General features: G+C 42.0%; 1 protein-coding gene across 5 annotated transcripts in view; it reads left to right on the top strand.

Moving 5' to 3' along the window:
• The window catches only part of LOC127628673 (ubiquitin carboxyl-terminal hydrolase 19-like), a 44,785-nt gene extending 24,931 nt beyond the window's left edge, over positions 1 to 19,854 (top strand). For all 5 annotated transcript variants that reach the window (XM_052105459.1, XM_052105461.1, XM_052105460.1 and 2 more), the window contains 11 exons: positions 4,020 to 4,121; positions 4,328 to 4,468; positions 4,589 to 4,707; positions 4,824 to 4,967; positions 5,863 to 6,200; positions 8,611 to 8,724; positions 8,834 to 9,050; positions 9,141 to 9,293; positions 9,885 to 10,051; positions 10,138 to 10,310; positions 18,715 to 19,854. In XM_052105459.1, the coding sequence (XP_051961419.1) occupies positions 4,020 to 4,121; positions 4,328 to 4,468; positions 4,589 to 4,707; positions 4,824 to 4,967; positions 5,863 to 6,200; positions 8,611 to 8,724; positions 8,834 to 9,050; positions 9,141 to 9,293; positions 9,885 to 10,051; positions 10,138 to 10,310; positions 18,715 to 18,855 (1,809 nt within the window). In that variant the 3' untranslated portion in view covers positions 18,856 to 19,854. The remainder of the gene's footprint in view (positions 1 to 4,019; positions 4,122 to 4,327; positions 4,469 to 4,588; positions 4,708 to 4,823; positions 4,968 to 5,862; positions 6,201 to 8,610; positions 8,725 to 8,833; positions 9,051 to 9,140; positions 9,294 to 9,884; positions 10,052 to 10,137; positions 10,311 to 18,714) is intronic.
• Positions 19,855 to 20,645: the final 791 nt, after the last annotated feature.

Genomic DNA, 20,645 nt, shown 5'->3' with positions numbered 1-20,645 from the left:
CACTTTTCAACAGCAACAACAACACTGCAAAACTAGGTATAGTTATCTTAGAGATGGAATCCAGCAAACGTCCAGCTTCCAGCACAACACAGATCAAAACTGACCCTGAATTTGCATTCTTCTTATTGGACAGGTCAGCTTACATAACTGCAAAGCATGTGAAATATAGTGCCATAAGGATTGATCTGTAATTTTAGCTAACTTGATCTTGCCTGCTAACGATGACTTTCAAAACTTTCAAATAATTTCAAAGATCTTCTCTTTATACTAAAAGTCAGGTATACAGGATACATTTCTGGTTCTGGTTTCTTGATCTTAGTACAACACATGACATACAATAGTGCAACATAACAGTGCATTGCAACAGTAAACTGTCTTGTGTAGAAGTATGCTATGTTAGCTGATAAGTAGTTTTAATTTAGTCTCAAAGTTTGTAGTAAAACAGCCATAACTGTGTCATTTTAATTATGCTACCTCATCTGTCAGCATGATGCTGGTGGATCACGTTCAGTCTCTTTGTACGTTACGTCATTGTTTTGGCTGATGATTGCTCGCTTGCGTCCCTATGGAGTGTGTGCATGAGCAACAGGTTGCTGGCTGCAGTTCATATCACTTCTGAAAAAATGGATTTAACTACTGGAGTCTTGTGGATTATGCTGCTGCCTTTTTATAGCTTAAAAATGTTGGTCACCATTCACTTGAATTGTGAGGACCAACAGAGCTGAAATACAGGTGAAACTCGAAAAATTAGAATATCGTGCAAAAGTTCATTAATTTCAGTAATTCAACTTAAAAGGTGAAACTAATATATTATATAGACTCATTACAAGCAAAGTAAGATATTTCAAGCCTTTATTTGATATAATTTTGATGATTATGGCTTACAGCTTATGCAAACCCCAAATTCAGAATCTCAGAAAATTAGAATATTGTGAAAAGGTTCAGTATTGTAGGCTCAAAGTGTCACAATCTAATCAGCTAAACACCTGCAAAGGGTTCCTGAGCCTTTAAATGGTCTCTCAGTCTGGTTCAGTTGAATTCACAATCATGGGGAAGACTGCTGACCTGACAGTTGTGCAGAAAACCATCATTGACACCCTCCACAAGGAGGGAAAGCCTCAAAAGGTAATTGCAAAAGAAGTTGGATGTTCTCAAAGTGCTGTATCAAAGCACATTAATAGAAAGTTACAGTGAGGAAAATAAGTATTTGAACACCCTGCTATTTTGCAAGTTCTCCCACTTGGAAATCATGGAGGGGTCTGAAATTGTCATCGTAGGTGCATGTCCACTGTGAAGAGACATAATCTAAAAAAAAAAATCCAGAAATCACAATGTATGATTCTTTAACTATTTATTTGTATGATACAGCTGCAAATACGTATTTGAACACCTGTCTATCAGCTAGAATTCTGACCCTCAAAGACCTGTTAGTCTGCCTTTAAAATGTCCACCTCCACTCCATTTATTATCCTAAATTAGATGCACCTGTTTGAGGTCGTTAGCTGCATAAAGACACCTGTCCACCCCATACAATCAGTAAGAATCCAACTACTAACATGGCCAAGACCAAAGAGCTGTCCAAAGACACTAGAGACAAAATTGTACACCTCCACAAGGCTGGAAAGGGCTACGGGGAAATTGCCAAGCAGCTTGGTGAAAAAAGGTCCACTGTTGGAGCAATCATTAGAAAATGGAAGAAGCTAAACATGACTGTCAATCTCCCTCGGACTGGGGCTCCATGCAAGATCTCACCTCGTGGGGTCTCAATGATCCTAAGAAAGGTGAGAAATCAGCCCAGAACTACACGGGAGGAGCTGGTCAATGACCTGAAAAGAGCTGGGACCACCGTTTCCAAGGTTACTGTTGGTAATACACGAAGACGTCATGGTTTGAAATCATGCATGGCACGGAAAGTTCCCCTGCTTAAACCAGCACATGTCAAGGCCCGTCTTAAGTTTGCCAATGACCATTTGGATGATCCAGAGGAGTCATGGGAGAAAGTCATGTGGTCAGATGAGACCAAAATATAACTTTTGGTCATAATTCCACTAACCGTGTTTGGAGGAAGAAGAATGATGAGTACCATCCCAAGAACACCATCCCTACTGTGAAGCATGGGGGTGGTAGCATCATGCTTTGGGGGTGTTTTTCTGCACATGGGACAGGGCAACTGCACTGTATTAAGGAGAGGATGACAGGGGCCATGTATTGCGAGATTTTGGGGAACAACCTCCTTCCCTCAGTTAGAGCATTGAAGATGGGTCGAGGCTGGTTCTTCCAACATGACAATGACCCGAAGCACACAGCCAGGATAACCAAGGAGTGGCTCTGTAAGAAGCATATCAAGGTTCTGGCGTGGCCTAGCCAGTCTCCAGACCTAAACCCAATAGAGAATCTTTGGAGGGAGCTCAAACTCCATGTTTCTCAGCGACAGCCCAGAAACCTGACTGATCTAGAGAAGATCTGTGTGGAGGAGTGGGCCAAAATCCCTCCTGCAGTGTGTGCAAACCTGTTGAAAATCTACAGGAAACGTTTAATTGCAAACAAAGGCTACTGTACCAAATATTAACATTGATTTTCTCAGGTGTTCAAATACTTATTTGCAGCTGTATCATACAAATAAATAGTTAAAAAAGTTTTAAAATAGTTTTTTTAGATTTTGTCTCTCACAGTGGACATGCACCTACGATGACAATTTCAGACCCCTCCATGATTTCTAAGTGGGAGAACTTGCAAAATAGCAGGGTGTTCAAATACTTATTTTCCTCACTGTAAGTGGAAGGGAAAAGTGTGGAAGAAAAAGGTGCACAAGCAGCAGGGATGACCATAGCCTGGAGAGGATTGTCAGGAAAAGGCCATTCAAATGTGTGGGGGAGCTTCACAAGGAGTGGACTGAGGCTGGAGTTACTGCATCAAGAGCCACCACACACAGACGGGTCCTGGACATGGGCTTCAAATGTCAAACGCCTTACCTGGGCTAAAGAAAAAAGAACCGGTCTGTTGCTCAGTGGTCCAAAGTCCTCTTTTCTGATGAGAGCAAATTTTGCATCTCATTTGGAAACCAAGGTCCCACAGTCTGGAGGAAGAATGGAGAGGCACACAATCCAAGATGCTTGAAGTCCAGTGTGAAGTTTCCACAGTCTGTGTTGGTTTGGGGAGCCATGTCATCGGCTTGTGTTGGTCCACTGTGCTTTATTAAGTCCAGAGTCAACGCAGCCGTCTACCGGGACATTTTAGAGCACTTCATGCTTCCTTCAGCAGACAAGCTTTATGGAGATGCTGACTTCATTTTCCAGTAGGACTTGGCACCTGCCCACACTGCCAAAAGTACCAAAACCTGGTTCAATGACCATGGTATTACTGTGCTTGATTGGCCAGCAAACTCGCCTGACCTGAACCCCATAGAGAATCTATGGGGCATTGCCAAGAGAAAGATGAGAGACATGAGACCAAACAATGCAGAAGAGCTGAAGGCCGCTATTGAAGCATCTTGGTCTTCCATAACACCTCAGCAGTGCCACAGGCTGATAGCATCCATGCCACGCCGCTTTGAGGCAGTAATTAATGCAAAAGGGGCCCAAACCAAGTACTGAGTACATATGCATGATTATACTTTTCAGAGGGCCGACATTTCTGTATTTAAAATCCTTTTTTTTTATTGATTTCATGTAATATTCTAATTTTTTGAGATTCTGAATTTGGGGTTTTCATAAGCTGTAAGCCATAGTCATAAAAATTATATCAAATAAAGGCTTGAAATATCTTACTTTGCTTGTAATGAGTCTATATAATATATTAGTTTCACCTTTTAAGTTGAATTACTGAAATTAATGAACTTTTGCACGATATTCTAATTTTTCGAGTTTCACCTGTATTCCAAAAATCTCTGTTTGTGTTCTGCAGAAGAAAGTAAGTCATACATATCTGGGATGGCATGAGGGTGAGTAAACTATGAGAGAATGTTCATTTTTAAGTTAACTATCCTTTTAATATATGAAATAAATCCTTTGCTTGTGCAGTTTTTGGTCAGTGTAAGTAAGGAGAACTCGAGCACAGCAGAAGTACTGGATTCGATATCTTGCAGTGTGAGGATCAAACCAGAGAACCTAAGATTGGCCGAGGTATGAAGACTCTACTAAGTTGTGAACCCTACATTTGCCCATGTTTGATCCATGTTTCATGGGACTTTGTCTGTGACATGCACAACAAACATGTTTTTAGTGTATACTAATGATAAAGAAGTCACTAATGTTAGTCAGCAGCTATAGGAAGATGAAGTTGTTCTTGAAGATTGCTATTGAGTATTCTCCTCAATCTTTTCTCTCAGGTGGGAAAGGGCAGATTCCAAAGGATCTTCTCACCATCTCACTCCTTAGACACTGTCACATCCAGTGACCTGCTCTTCTGTTTTGAGGTGTTGTCAAAAGATCTTGCCAAAGAGAGGGTGGTGCTTCTGAAGGTCCAACAGGTATACTATTTTTTGTCTTGCTCTCAAATCAAATTTAGAAATTTTTCTCTTATACTTCGAGAGTGTTTTCATTGTTTCTTGCTGTGGTATGATACATTGAGTCATTCGTTTGATCTTCAGAGACCTCAGGTTCCTAGCATACCAATCACAAAGTGTGCTGGCTGCATGAAGCCTCCTGCCTCAGAAGAAGAGAAGCTCAAGCGCTGTACAAGATGCTACCGTGTGGGCTACTGCAATCAGTGAGTCCCTGTTTTCCTTTTTTCATCAAAGTGTGTGTTGTGCATACTCATGCATAGTTTTTAGTTGGAATCTTTGCCTTTGCTGAGTTGGTAGAATCTTTTTCTTCTAATTGCAGGGTCTGCCAGAGGAACCACTGGGCCTCTCACAAGTCTTTGTGCCGGACCAATGTAGAGAATATTGGACTGCCATTTTTAATCAGTGTGCCTGAGTCTAGGCTAACTTACACCCGTCTCACACAGCTTCTGGAAGAATACTCTAGGTATAATAAATGTATAGCTTTGAGATTCAGAATTATTTACACATATGGAGTATTTTTTGTTATTTAAAAGAAAAAATATATTTTAACTTTTATTTGAATGTGCTGTATTTGATATGCTGTAGGGACGATGTAATGTCAACAAACCCTAAAATGACTGTAAAATGATAAGCTTCACATTTCTGCCTTTAAACCCCCCCAAAAATTGCCCATATTCACTTCCATTGTAAGTGCCTCTCCTGATTTTTTTAATTTGTTTTAATTATTATTTATTTATTATTTCCTTTCCCCTTTACTTCCCAATTTGGAATGCCCAATTTCCAATGCGCTCCAGGTCCTCGTGGTGGCGTATTGACCCGCCTCAGTCTTGGTGGTGGAGGACGGATCTCAGTTGCCTCTGTGTCTGAGACCGTCAATCCAATTATCTTATCACGTGGCTTGTTGAGCATGTTACCGCGGAGACATGGCACGTGTGGAGGCTTCACGCCATTCTCTGTGGCATCCATGCACAACTCACCACGTGTCCCACCTATAGCGAGAACCACATTATATCGACGACAATGAGGTTACCCCATGTGAATCTACCCTCCCTAGCAACTGTGCCAATTTGGTTGCTTAGGAGCCACGATTTCTTTGCTTTTTTTAAAGAAAAAAATATTTTTGGTGGTAATTAACATTATGCCACAAATGCTTTTGATTGAGTTCAACTTGTATTGAACCTGGAATATTTCTTTAATTATAAATTGTCCTGCATGGTGACATGTTTTTTTTTATTTTTATAATACATATATTCTGTCTCATTATTAGTATGGCAATCAGTGGGGTATATTGATTTTAAAGGAAAATAATGTAAAAAGACCAACATCATCATTGTGTAACTCTCCCTTTCTGTGTGCAGGTACTCTGTGAATGTATTCCAGCCACCTTTCCAGTCTGGTCGGACGTCCCCAGAGGCCAGCCTGACCCGTGTTGACCTGTCCTCCATGGCGAGCAGTGTCTCTGAGTGTCAGGAGCTGGAGGAGGAGCTGTCATCTGTGGGAGAAACAGAGAACTTATTGCAGCAGGGTGACTCTGTCATAACCCCTCAAACAGAGACTTTGTCCGCTCTCTCAAGAAAAGATGGGGACACTCTCTCCACACACATCGGTGATTCTGGTTTCTGTGAACTTGCCACCAGCTCCCATGATACTTTGGTGGAGAAAGAAACATCATGTGAAAAGACTGTTAAACCAGAAGGTACATTTTCTAAAGGTCTTAACTGAAGTCTTGTAAAGTATATAGGCATATTAGGGCTATAATAGACACTTAATAGATTTAATAAAAACAATTATACATGATAGGCTGTTTGTAGTAGTGGGGGCTGTAGTTGAGTGCTGGTTTGTGAATGGATTGTGAGATCAGGAGATGAGAACGGTAAGGATCATCACCTGGCAATGATTGTCTCTAACATCTGTTTGTCATTGCAGTAAGAGTGGAGATGGGTTTTAAGAGCAAGCTAGATGCTAGTGAGGAGAGAGCTACCTATGCACACACACCCAGAGAGAGCTTGTTTTGACCGTCCACTGAAATAGAGTTTGAGTGTAAAATAAATTATCTTTGAGAGTTGAATTTCACCATCTCCTGCTTCCTCCTTGCCCCCATCACAAACTTTGTTACACTGGTGCCGAAACCTGGGAAAGGAGGAAGGGTTGCGCTGTCCGGGAGAACTCATCATTGCTGTACATCAGGGGATGGAGGACCCGCTGCCATCCGGCAGGGGGCGGAGGAGTGGCTGAAGACTGGGTGGGTGATGTGCACGCGGTTGCCAAAGAAGAGCGTTTTATTTTCTCTCCTCTCTCTGTCTCTCCCGCTCTCTCTTTCTCTGTCCTCCTCACCTCATCTCTCTCAGATTAACTGGAGTTGGGAAGGATTATCAGGTGGCGGAATGGATAGAAGGTCAGCGTCTCCCCTCCTGGTAGGGGGGGGGTGTACGCCAGTCCGGATGGCGCCCCAGCCTGAATTGGATAATGAAAGAGTGTGACGATGAGGAGGGTGTGGCTGGGCTGTGAGGATATGTGCCCTGTGCTGAGTTGCCAAATCAGCGGGAGGGGGATGAGGGAAGAGCCGGGGATGCCAGAGGGAGAGAGATGCACGCGGCCACTCGACGAACAGAGATCCTTCACCCTAGTGCCGAAACCGGGGAGTTATAACCCGGGAGGAATAACGCCGCCATGAATAACGCCGTCATGGAGGCCTCACCTCTTGAGGAAATGTTTAAGACCCTCGCCAGGATCCACCAGTCGCAGCATCAGGCCCTCCTCAAGCTGTGCACAGAGCTGGAGCAGCAGTTCATTGTGCTCCTCCATGCCCAAGCGGAGGACTGGCAGGTGCTCCAGAGCTTGCTACCCCAGGAGGGGGCTGCTGCTGTGACCTGGACCCCACGACCGCCCCGGCCCATGTTCCCCTGGTCATTATAGGCCTCCAGGATGATTCAGAGTCTTTTCTACAGTGGATGGCGGTGTCATGCAGTTGGCCAAGCAGCCAGTTGGCAGTCCGCATGTCAGCACAGTTGTCCGGGGGGCCCAATTCGCAGAGCAGCAGTTGTCAGCAGAGAAGCTCCTGGTGTATGCCAATCTCAAGAAAGCCATCCTGCAACATTTCGGCTGGACACCAGAACAACGGCATCAACGCTTCCACTGGTTGAACCTGGACGAGCACGGCCAGCCGTTTGCCTTTACCCAACAGCTCCAGGACTCCTGCCAGTGTTGGTTGCTGGCTGAGCAATGCGACGTTGGATCTGCGATCGACCTGGTGGTACTGGAGCAGTTTATTGCTTGGCTTCCGAGAGGGATGGCGGAGTGGGTCCAGTGCCACCACTCCAAACGGCCATCCAGCTGGCAGAGGACCATATGGCAGTGTATTCAGGATCCGGCGAGCCCTGAAATCCCTCTCTGCTCTCCTCTTTTCAGGACCAATGCCTATTGATGGAGGTAGGGACATTGGTTTGGTTCCCTGACGCTCCACAGGCCACCCCCAATTGAGCAGGAATGTACTGCATACCTGTGAGCATTAAGGGGGAACATACCAGGCTTTGGTGGATTCGGGTTGCAACCAAACATCCATCCATCAATGCCTGGTTCAGAATGAGTCTTTGGGTGCTAGTCACAGGGCAAAGGTGAGATGTGTTCATAGTGATGTCCACAGTTATCCTGTATTGACCCTGACTATTCCATTCCGGAGACAATCATTGCCAGGTTATGATCCTTACCGTTCTCAACTCCTGATCTCGCTCTCCATTTAGAAGCCGGCGCTCAACCACGAGCCTACCACCACACTGTGCATCGCAGTAATTTTATTGCAGGTAAAGGGGTGTTAGGCAGCCCTAACCTGTGGTAAAATCATTGTAATGCACTGCCTCTTGAGGATTATTGCCTTTCATAACATTACAGCAACAGCAATTGTTAAATATATCAATGTTCAATAAATAGCTAAATTTATTAACCGTAGTAATTGGAATAAAATATTCTTCTACCAAGGAATATAATTCATTAGACTAACTGTAGACTGTTTATGTTTGCCTAGCAACTTGACTACATGGCAACTTGGCAAAGTCTTATCCAGTCAGAATCTGTTTTATTATTATCCATTATTGTGTTTTCATTGGTAGCTGTCGTGACTGGGTATCAGCAGCCATCTGGGTCTGGAAGTGGAAGTGCCTCTCAATTCTACATCTCGGTTTTGGATTCAAACCAAAAGGAAGACAAAAAACTTGAGGACAAAGGTCAGTCAGCTCTCTGTCCCTTTGGGGGTCCCTTTTGAGTTTCATAGAGGAAGCTTTGATATAATTCTTGTGGTTGAGCAACATCACATATGAGTGGTGCCTTCTACAGGTGATGCAGTGCTGGAGCTGCCTGATGACAGCACACTGGAGCTAGTGTGGAAGAACAACGAGAGGCTGAAAGAATATGTGCTGGTGCGAACTAAAGAGCTGGAGTTTGATGAGGATTCTGGCTCTGCAACAGAGACTGCCAGGGCAGGACATTTCACCTTAGAGCAGTGCCTGAACCTCTTCACAAAACCTGAGGTGCTAGCCCCAGAGGAGGCATGGTATGGACACACACCGTGTTTTTGTTTATACTGTAAATGTAATATGGTGTAGTTTTTGGGTCCATTGTGTTGTCTCTTTGTGTGGTTCAGGTACTGTCCTAAGTGTCAGCAACACCGAGAAGCCTCTAAACAGCTGCTGCTGTGGCGTCTACCCAACGTGCTCATCATCCAGCTCAAACGCTTCTCGTTCAGGAGCTTTATCTGGAGGGACAAGATTAATGATATGGTCGATTTCCCTGTCAGGTACACTGAAATACACACCTACACACATGCACTCTGTTAATCACCTTTGTTTGTCTTTAGTTTAGCGTAGATTAATGATAACATGATAACAACAGTGACATTTGTCATGTTGCTGAATAGTTGCTAGTATGGTTGTTAAAGATTAATTGTAGATTATTTAGCATAGTTTATCTGATCAAGACTAGTAGTGGTAAATGGTCTGCACTTATATAGCACTTTTTTTAAACCGTAGTTGTATTTAAAGCGCTTTACACTGCGTCTCATTCACCCATTCACACAGACATTCACACACCTGCCATTGGGAGCAACTTGGGGTTCAGTGTCTTGCCCAAGGACACTTCGGCATGTGGAGTCGATTAGTGGACAACCCGCTCTACCACCTGAGCCACAGCCGACTAGTCATTAAACAAAAAATTAAATGGGGAAAATCTATAATGCTGAGTCAGTGAGAGGAACAAAACGGACATTAGGACCTTTCTTTAGAAACTTAGCATCTCAAGTTACTCTGTGAAGAATATATCAAGTTTTTGTGCTTAATAAAATTAAGGATGCCACAACAGCATATTTCATAAATTTTTCTGTCCACATCAGAAACTTGGACCTGAGTAAGTTCTGCATTGGTCATAAGGAAGACATCCAGCAGCCCCCCATCTATGACCTCTACGCTGTGATTAACCACTATGGCGGAATGATTGGAGGACATTACACAGCCTACGCTCGTCTTCCCAGTGACAAGAACAGCCAGCGCAGTGATGTTGGTACGTGTGAGCTCTTCCAACTCAACAGCAATTAATCAAACACCTCACCCGCTCTGTTATCTGACTCTGTGTTTTTGCCATCTCAGGTTGGCGTTTGTTTGATGACAGCACAGTGACGACAGTGGAAGAAAGTCAGGTGGTGACACGTTACGCTTATGTGCTATTCTACCGGCGCAGGAACTCTCCAGTAGAGAGACTGTCACGCTTGGGTCCCCTTGGTGCCGAATGCTCTTCTGCAACTGGTGGCGCTGCCAGTCAGGTGAGCTCAGCACCTTCTAGTGTCACATCAGCTCAATGGAAAAGAGTTTAGTCTTTTTTGTGGAGGTGCTATATACTCTATCATTAACTTGCAAAGGAATAGTTCATACAAAAATAATAATTCTTTCATAATTTTTTTTCTTCTGTGGGGAGACATGATGTGTGTATATCCACACAATGAAAGTCAGGGGGGTCCAACCAGGGCTTGACATTAACTTTTTGGCTCACCGACCACTGTTTTCACACTATTACAGTTTTACACTTTTTGATGGAGATATGATGTGGATCAGCCACTGTTTTCACACTATAAACAATTTTACACTAGCCAACATCCCACATGCCACAAAACGTGATAAAAGTAACTGTAGACTGTAACTGCATGCATTTGTTTGGACATTTTGCCTGATGATTAAAGTCATCTAAAATCTGAAGGCTGCATGACCAGTTAGAACAAGAGTAGGATAGAACAGGAGGACAATTTGTCAATAATTTGTCCATTTGTCTATGGTAGTCCAAATTTTAACCCCTTTTAAATCCTTTAATCATTCTAAATTACTTGACATCATGAAAGTTTACCGTTGTTCTTACATTATTTTACAATGGCATTTGTAATGATATGGCCAAAAGCACAGGTCAGACCAGGGATGGCTTCACTTTAAGGCTAATGTAAAAAGTCTTTCTAAAAAAATAAACTGTAGTATTTGTTAATTGGAAAACTAAGAGCCTAAACACTTTAACTACAACTTTGACTATTAGTAATTCCATGGAGTACAAAAGGACATGTTAGGTAGATTCAACTCAATCACCATTCATTTTCATCACTGCACCTTTTTCCATGAATGGAAAAATAAATTTTCCAGCATGGTATCAAGTGAAACCCAACTGAATAACGCAAGTTTTGCTGTGCGCTGTTCCAGAACTGGCAATCTCTGGAGCACGCCTGTTTTGCGGTGTGGCGCGGTTTGCGCAAAACACACCTCTTTCGCCCCTCAGAGACGCACGGGGATATTAGAAGCATATTTTACTGCTTATAAAGTGCTGTACGCGAGATGAATACAATAAAATTTGCTTCGGCTGTGGCCACCCACCAAAGTGGCTAGTAAGAACCCTCCTTTCTGTAGAGGAAATCCGAGACAGCCATCTGGGCCCCCGTCGACCAAGTCGTCCATTTGGGGATGGTACACACTTGTCCGAATCTCATTCGTACAATAATTCGCCAATAATTCGTACAGCTTGCGTAGTGTATGTGACATAAAAGCAGTGTCCTGATCAATGAGGATATCTTTCGGAATCCCCACTTGGGAGATAATTCTGAAGAGTTCCTCCAATACTACGTGCGGAGATGTTGCACAGAGGCACTGCTTCTGGATATCGCGTTGCGTAATCCACTAACACAAAGCGATGCCCGCGTGCTGTCCGTTCTAATGGCCCGATGAGGTCTATACCAATTTGTTCAATGGGGACCTCGATCAACGGAAAGGGGCGCAGTGGTGCTTTTGGAGTGGCCGGCGGAATCACCAACTGACATTCACGGCATGCCACACCTCTGGCAATTGTCCCCATGAATGCCCGGGCTAACATTTCCCGATGGCTCTTTGGTACCAACAACTGGGTTGTATTTTCATTTTTCTGTAGAGTACTGCATCACACTATACAACCACTGTACAACATAACTGAAAAATATGGATATGTGAGGGTGATGCCTGGCTGAATACATTGGCAATCAGTCACTATCACTTGGTCAAATGCGTGCTTCAGGGTTTCACCTCGTGACTGCTTTAAAGGTAAATCCTCTGTCAGGAATTCCCTCCCCTTCCTTCTGTGTCAGCCTGAAGTGGAGCAGATGGAGCAGACCCCTTGACATTAACCGGGATCTGGTACAGTTGAAGTCAGAAGTTTACATACACTATTTTTTGACCTCTCCACAGATTTCATATTAGTAAACTATAGTTTTGGCAAGTCATTTAGAACATCTATTTTGTGCATGACACAATTTTTGCAACAGTTGTTTATTGACAGAGATATAGTTGACTATATCACATTTCCAGTTGGTCAGAAGTTCACATGCACTACGTTAACAGTGCCTTTAAGCAGCTTGGAAAATTCCAGAAAATTATGTCAAGCCTTTAGACAATTAGCCAATTAGTTTCTGATAGGAGGTGTACCTGTGGATGTATTTTAAGACCTACCTTCAAACTCCGTGCCTCTTTGCTTGACATCATGGGAAAATTGAAAGAAATCAGCCAAGACCTCAAACAAATTGTGGACCTCCACAAGTCTGGTTTATCCTTAGGAGCAATTTCCAAACACCTGAAGGTACTTATAAAGATGTTCATCTTTACAAACAATAATAATCAAGTATAAACGCCATGGGACCATGCAGCCATCATACCACTCAGGAAGGAGATGCATTCTGTGTCCTTGAGATAAACGTAGTTTGGTGTGAAAAATGCAAATCAATCCCAGAACAACAGCAAAGAACCTTGTGAAGAAGCTGGAGGAAACAGGTAGACGAGTATCTATATCCAGAGTAAAACAAGTCCTATATCGGCATAACTTGAAAAGCTGCTCGGCAAGGAAGAAGCAACTGCTTCATCAAGCAACATCTCAAGACATCAGCCAGGAAGTTAAAGCTTAGCTGCAAATGGGTCTTTCAAATGGACAATGATCCCAATCATACCTTCAAAGTTGTTGCAAAATGGCTTAAGGACAACAAAGTCAAGGTATTTGAGTGGCCATCCCAAGCACTGACCTCAGTCAATTTGTGGGCAGAACTGAAAAAGTGTATGCGAGCAACAAAGCCAACAAACCTGTCTCGGTTACGCCAGTTCTGTCTGGAGGAATGGGCCAAAACTCCAGCAACTTATTGTAAGAAGATTGTGGAAGGCTATCCAAAATGTTTGACACAAGTTTAACAATATAAAGTTAATGCTAACAAATACTGAAAAAGTGTATGTAAACTTCTGACCCACTGAGAATGTGGTGAAAGAAATAAAAGCTGAAATAATTAATTCTCTCTACTATTGTTCAGATATTTCACATTCTTAAAATAAAGTAGTGATCCTAACTGACTTAAGATAGGGAAAGTTTTCTACAATTAAATGTCAGGAATAGTGATAAACTGAGTTTAAATGTATTTGGTTAAGATGTATGCCAACTTCTGACATCAACTGTACATTCTTGCTGGATCGGGGGCCGGCTGTGGCGTGTCTGGGACTCCGATCAAGGCCCCCACCTCCATAATCCGGCTACCCGCAACTCTAGCAGACACCAAGCCTCCCTTCCACACCTGTGGCAGCGGGTTCCTTCACCTGTGATAAAAAGAGGGGAGAGATGGGGTTTGGTGGTACAGGAAACCCCCCAAAACCAGGGAGCCGGTTTCTGGGGGAACGGAACGGGGAGGAGGGGAGAGAGAGTTGGGGATGAGACAACAGTGGGTAAGGGTGTGGGGCACGCCGGCTCCCAGATGCGCCACCAGATGGCCTTCCCTCAGCTGGGCATCTTCGTCCAGCAATGCTGGCTTGTGGTACTGGACCCACTTGGCCATCCCTTTCAACAGCCGGGAGACTAAGTGCTCCAGCACCACCATGTTGATCACATCGTTGGCAACACTGTTCTCCCTAACCAGCACCCACTGCCGGCAGGCATCATGGAGCTGCTGAGCAAAGGCAAATCGCGCCTGACCTCACTCAGCATCGAGGAGCAGAAGCGCTGGCAGTGTTCTTCTGGGCTGCCGACCCATTGCAGGATGGACTTCTTCAATAATTCATAGTCCAGGTGGTCGGCAACTGGAAGTTGTTGTCACAATCTGGGCTTCCCCGGTCAGGCGGTGGCTGCTCCCTACCTGGGGTTCGAGGCTCCGCAGCACCCGCCAGACATTCTCCTGGGCCCGCAGGAGCGCCTCAAAACGCTGCTGCTACTCCGTGTGTAGGTCCATGAGGACCTGGTGGATGCTGGCCATGGACCTGAAGACACACTCCAGCAGCGACGATCCTCTTTCTTGTTTTCCCAGCTTTTGGCACCAGTGTAACAAGTTCAAAGGAATGAGGAAGCAGGAGACGGCGATTCCAACTCAGGAATGTCACTTTTATTGACAAAGTAATGTGTTTACTTCAATGCGTAATGATATAGCTTCATAAACGTACATTTTCACAACGGCATCGTCCAACACACACAAACAGCTTGTTAGCTGTTCCGCTGTCTCTCAATGTGAACACAGAAACGAGCATTTACCAGCAATTCATCTCAGGTGAGAACCCGTACCGCTTACTCTCTTTCCAGACGAATGCTTGACCATGCCCTCGCCTCCACACCAGCCAGCGCGGATTTCTACCAGCATTTAACGGGTGTTAATATCAAGCCCTGGGTCCAACACTTTCAAGGTCCAAAAAGGACCTTAAGGCAGCACAAAGGTAATCCATACAACTCGAGTGGTTTAATTCATGTCTTAATACGATCGGTTTTGTGTAAGAACAGACCAAAATGTCACTTCTCTATAAATCTTAATATCGCAATCATGATTTGAAGCTTAATTTCTCTTCCTTGCACTTGACATATGCGTGAAATGTAAAACATGGATTAAACATGTATGGATTACCTTTATGCTGCCTTCATGTCCTTTTTGGAATACATTGACTTGCATTGTATGGCCAAAAACACCTCACATATTAATCAAAATATCTATTGTGTTCAGTTGAAGAAAGTAAGTCAAATGAGTTTGAGACTGCATAATGGTGAGTAAATGATGAGAGAATCTTCACTTTTGGATGAACTATTCCATTAATACATTATATTTTACTCTAATTACAAGTTTCATGAGAGGCAGAGATTAGATTGTCTCAGATATTCAACAATATCTAGTAATGAACTTGAGTAATGATAATTGATGAAATGCAGCATCTCGCAGAGCATTCAAGAGTCTATCTGTGAAGTCATCTTTGTTTGTGCTAGCATCTCATTACTGCTTTTTGATTAAATGAATGAGCTTCTCAATAGGTACAAATTTGGTTTCAGCAAGATCTTGTGGAAATTTCCATCACTATTGTCACAATGCTCACTTGAACATAAACCTGTGAAGTGTTTAGGGCTTAAAGCAGTATTTTAATATTGTATTTATAGATGGATACTGTATCTTAAGCGAGCAGTAAAGCCCACAGTAATTCCATTATGTATGTCACATGGGAAAACTTGTGAAACTTGCTCACTCTTCATGATTTCTTTCACAGTAAAACAGTCTTAGGTATCATGAGTATTAGGACATTGCTGCTGCTCATGGGAAATATAAGTGAAATTTTAGAGGGTTCAGCACCACAAAAGGACCTATGCAGTGTGTCCTTCCTGGTCCTCTGAACTTTTTGTAAAACTGCCAAAGGTTCTTAAACTGGTTAATGTTTAAATGATACATATTTGAAGCCTCATGAGATCATCATCTGCCGCTAATGCCCATTTAAACACTGGTGATGTCTGGGAGTCACATTTTGTGTGAACATTTTGCTTTGATATTGTGGATAAGATCCATTTGTTCACTTGATATTGCATGCTAATCTTGGGCCCATCCACTATAGCGTGTGATTGGAGCATGAAATTTAAGCAGTCAGCTCTCTGATACTGGCTGTATTGATGTGAGGATTTGGTGCTCTGCAGTGTAATGGTGCTCTTTGAAGCAAGGCCCATTCCCAGAAGCTGACACAGGTTTCCGCCAATCGCAGGCGTCTCTGATCTGGCAGGAACTGGAGGAGGATGAGATAGGGCAGAGAGAAGCCTCTTTTCGAAGCCTGTTCCGCCCAAGTCTGCGAGGAAGAAAAGCCAAGACAAGGCTGGAGGGAGAAGCTGCTGGCAGGGGAGGGCTGGCACGCCGCAGACAAGACGCTATCTCCGATTACTCTGACCATCTAAGATATTTCATCCTGGGCACTACAGCAGCACTCATAGCGTTGCTCTTCAACCTCATCTATCCTTTGTTGTGCAGACCCAAATGGGGTTAAGTTACTCCTCGCAGTCATTAGACAGCAACTACAGGTCCCCAGTGACTAGTAAATGCTCAGCAGAAACCTATTTGCACTTTGCATTTTAATGTTAACATCAGATGAATCCTTTACAGTACATATTGAGTGTGCTTCTGTAAAGATTGAGAGCCACACAGCCTGGTAGATTGTCATTATGCAGACCTAAGCTCTCTACTGTTTGTTTTATTTTAAAATCAACTCCTCAACATTGTGTAGTGGCAAGTTTTAAGAGTATGCTTCAAATAAAATAAAAAAATACTCGAACATTTTTTGTTTTATTTTATGTAGGTTAATAGTAACAGTAAGTAACATATACGTTTAGTTTTTAGTTGGAGCAATTAGAGGGATTTTAACTTATGTTTTTAGCCAGACATTTAGATTTCTTAATTATGAAGCTGGATGAGCAATCAATAAATCAAAACTGAGATTAAAAACCCAAATCTTAAAATCTGCTAATCATAGTCTTTCTGATCAGAAACAAAATGCAATTTATATTATTTTTCAAAAAGCCTAATGGCAACATCAACTCGATGAAACTGATAATTACTCTTCCTTAGCCATTGTAACACTCTTTATACCCTTATGCCCCGTTCACACTGCTAACAACATTGTCACTTGCTGTACTATGAAGTCGCTAGTGGGCGTTCCTACTGATGTTACTCTAACGTTGTTAGTGGACTGCACTACGGCCATAGTAGCTTTTGAAATGCTGATTACAAATTATACTGCCCGCAAAACTAAAATGTCATTCTAATATGACAAGGAATAAGTTCTATTGTCTTTAAAAATGAAACCAATCTGCAGGGGAGGGTGTTTTTCATAACCTGCAGCAGTCGTCTTTGCATATCATTAAAAAAGATGAACATTCTGTTAAAATATGAATCAAACTCGCTCTGAATGCCGACAGTTTCGGGTAAGTTTTTTATGCATCACTGTTTTATTATATCAATGCATATGGCTACAGACAAATGAAATAGAGAAGTGAAATCTTATAACTACGTGTGGCGTAGTGGCTAAAGCACAGGGCTGTTAATCAGAAGGTCGTTGGTTCGAACCCCACGGCCACCACCATTGTGCCCTTGAGCAAGGCACTTAACTCCAGGTTGTTCCGGGGGGATTGTCCCTGTAATAATTGCACTGTAAGTCGCTTTGGATAAAAGCGTCTGCCAAATGCATAATGTAAAATGTAAATGTAAATTCACTGCCTTCACTCTCATTGGTAGTCGCTCCAGAATGTCGCTCGTCTTTTCCATAAAGTTTCTCTTTTCTCAACTATCTTGTCGCTCGCCAAGCCTACAGCTTGTTACCAACTGTCAATGTTGCACGTGTCACTGGAAGTTGCTGTGCTCTCATTGAAAATGAACGGGATCCTGTCGCTTTGTCCCTCTGTGTTGCTTGCGGTGTGAACGGGGCTTTAGATGTACATTGTCAGCTCTATTTAAAGTCAAAATGAAATCAAAATTGACCCATTTACTCAACATTATAATCTTGGTCTTATTGCGCACAATCCATCACATTTCATAGGAATCATATGGAACACCTACTTTTCACAATACCTGCCCTACATTATTATTCTTGTTGATTTTAAAAATGGAGTGGTAGAGTCAAACTTTAAGGTCAACCTTGCTACTTCAGATCCGCTTTGAAATCATGCCAACTTTTTAAGCATTTTTTTTTTCTTGCGTCTTGAATTTTTGTCCTGTTTACATTTATTTATTTTTGTATGTAAGCTTACTCCTATTTAACCACTAAATGCCTTTCTTTTTATGAATTGTAATCAGAATTTGCTGGTTGTCCATGATTTTTTTGACGCAGTTTGAATAGTTACAGTTTTCACATTCTGTAATTCTCTACCCAATAATACGTGACATTTTCCTATGGTTTGCACGATTAATCCAATGCTTAGTTGCACGTTACACATTGTAAGATGAATGGTGGTTCTTGTGACTGGAATGCTGCTGAGTTTGTGGGGATGTGGCATTTCCAATATCAGGGAAGCTGAAGGTCTATAATGGTTCACAAGGCCATCCACACTACAAAGCCTGAAGACATTTGGCTTCTGTGAATGCCTCAGTTGATCTTAAACCTCTCAACTTCTGACTCCCTCATGGGATAAAGTGACCGAACATTTTAATGTTATTTATGATGCTGCACTGAAGGTCTCTGCAATAAATTCTAAATGCTGCTCAACTGTAAAGGTGCCTGTACTGCTTTCCTAATAAATAAAACATCAAGATCATTCTATCTGAAATAAGTGATTGTATTAGTTGATTTCTTGAACTGTTTTTATCTGATGCCTTGTATACCTTTATTTTAATCTCTTGAGTTGGCATTCATGTACTCTATTCATAGAGGATGCAGAAGGAGTTTCTACATTTATAATGGTGGTTTATTTTACAGGCTTCTAGCCAGACACTGTTTGGGACAGACCTGGACCCATATGGACCCCCTCAGTTGAGCACTGAAGAGACGTCTGACATGTTTGCACACTCTGGAGAATGCTCCGCCCCGTCCTACAGCAACATGGAGGAGGTGGATTAATGTTTGACCTTAAAGCCCATGACAATGATTACCAATGGCAGTTGGAAAAACAAATTAAGAAAATAAAGACATTACTGTCACTATTGGATCTAGCATGGCAAAAGTGCTCAAGTTGCACTTTCTATTTTGTTTGCAGTTTGAACAAGAATAAGGCTGAGCTTACATTTACAACACTAATTCTGTTTGGAATTAGAAGATTAAATGGACTGTATGCTCAGACTACGTACAATGCATTGATGCTCAAGGTAAAGATAAATCATATATACTGGGAGGTGCAAATTAAAAATACCATCAAAAGAGGAGAGTTCTTGTTCATGCACAGACCTGTAAGGTTTTTCCTTCTTTTTTTTTTTTTTAAGATGTATATGTAATCATTTTAACCTTTAAAAATTATGCCATTCACAATTTCACATGGTAGGTTTGTAATCTAATGTTTATCTTGCTTGTATTTACACATGAAAACCCATCAATGAGTGCGAACAACATGTTGAGGATGCACAGAAGAGTTTGTTTGAATGTTGTTAGTTTTTGTTTTCTCATAATCTCATGGAAATGTCACCACATGTGTTACTCTGTAAGAGTCTGGAAGTGATGTGCAACATTTTTGCAAGTGCTGTCGTAAACAAAGTGGTGTGCGGACAAGGCAGATTGTTTGGGGTGATCTTTCACACTTGGGCTATTAATCAATATCCTGTTCTTTCTCCTCAGACAATCCAGATTTGGAAATAGGTTTTCTTTTGTTTTAAACTATGGTAAATCCTGTGGAAATGCATACGTGAAATGTAATGGCTTGATTGAGATGCATGTTGCACCTGCAATAGTCCCAGTACTGCATTACATATACCATCTCTACTTTGGTTTTTCAAGTTTTTAGTGTATTGTCTTGTTTCCCCAATTCCTTCTGTTTTCGTATTGGACTGTATTGTAAGCGGGAACTGGGGGTTTGATTGTAAGAATGCTGATGTGAATAAAACAGAAATGGTTAATATAAATAAAAGGTTTTTGTATAACAACCTTAAATATTACTACTGTATGTGTTTATTTCAGTCACATTCCACCAGATCAATCTCATGGAAACTGTAATTTGCATCCCAAATCATGAGTGTGTGTGTGTGTCTGTGTGTGTGTGTGTGTGTGTATATATATATATACACACACACACACACACAGTACTGTCCAAAAGTCTTAGGCACTTGTGGAAAATTTTGTGTTGTGAGCCTTCAAAAATAATGGCATAAATAATTTTAATTTTTCAATTAACGTCATTCAAAGTCATGTAAACAGAAAAAGTCTAAATCAATATTTGGTGTGACCGCATTTGCCTTCAAAACAGCACAAATTCTCCTAGGTACATCTGGACACAGTTTTACTTGGTTGTTTGCAGCTATGATGTTCCAATCTTCTTTGAGAACTTGCCAAATTTGCTCTCAATTGCCTCTGTCTCTTCACATAATCCCAGACTGAATCAATAATGTTGAGATCCGGGCTCTGTGGGGGAGCAAATCCTATTTGCAAAGGGAATATTGAAATCTAAAATGTATATTTCCTATTGTTACACTAAAAGCAGAATATATAAAATAACCATCTTTAGGAAAATGTTTTTGTGAAAAATATAATGTGCCTATATATCAAAGATCAAATGAAGGCTAGTTTTTAAAACTATTATGCGTTACATGATTTCTATATTTACATTGTAAAGAACAATTGTTAGTATACATCATGGTAATGTTTGTACTATTGAATTACATTTATACTGATTGCAATAATGAGGAGAGTTTCCACATAAAATA

The sequence above is a fragment of the Xyrauchen texanus genome, chromosome 35 (assembly GCF_025860055.1).
Source record: "Xyrauchen texanus isolate HMW12.3.18 chromosome 35, RBS_HiC_50CHRs, whole genome shotgun sequence".
Classification (NCBI taxonomy): Eukaryota; Metazoa; Chordata; class Actinopteri; order Cypriniformes; family Catostomidae; genus Xyrauchen; species Xyrauchen texanus.
The sequence above is the reverse complement of the archived record's forward strand: the minus strand, read 5'-3'. Positions and strand labels throughout refer to the sequence as shown.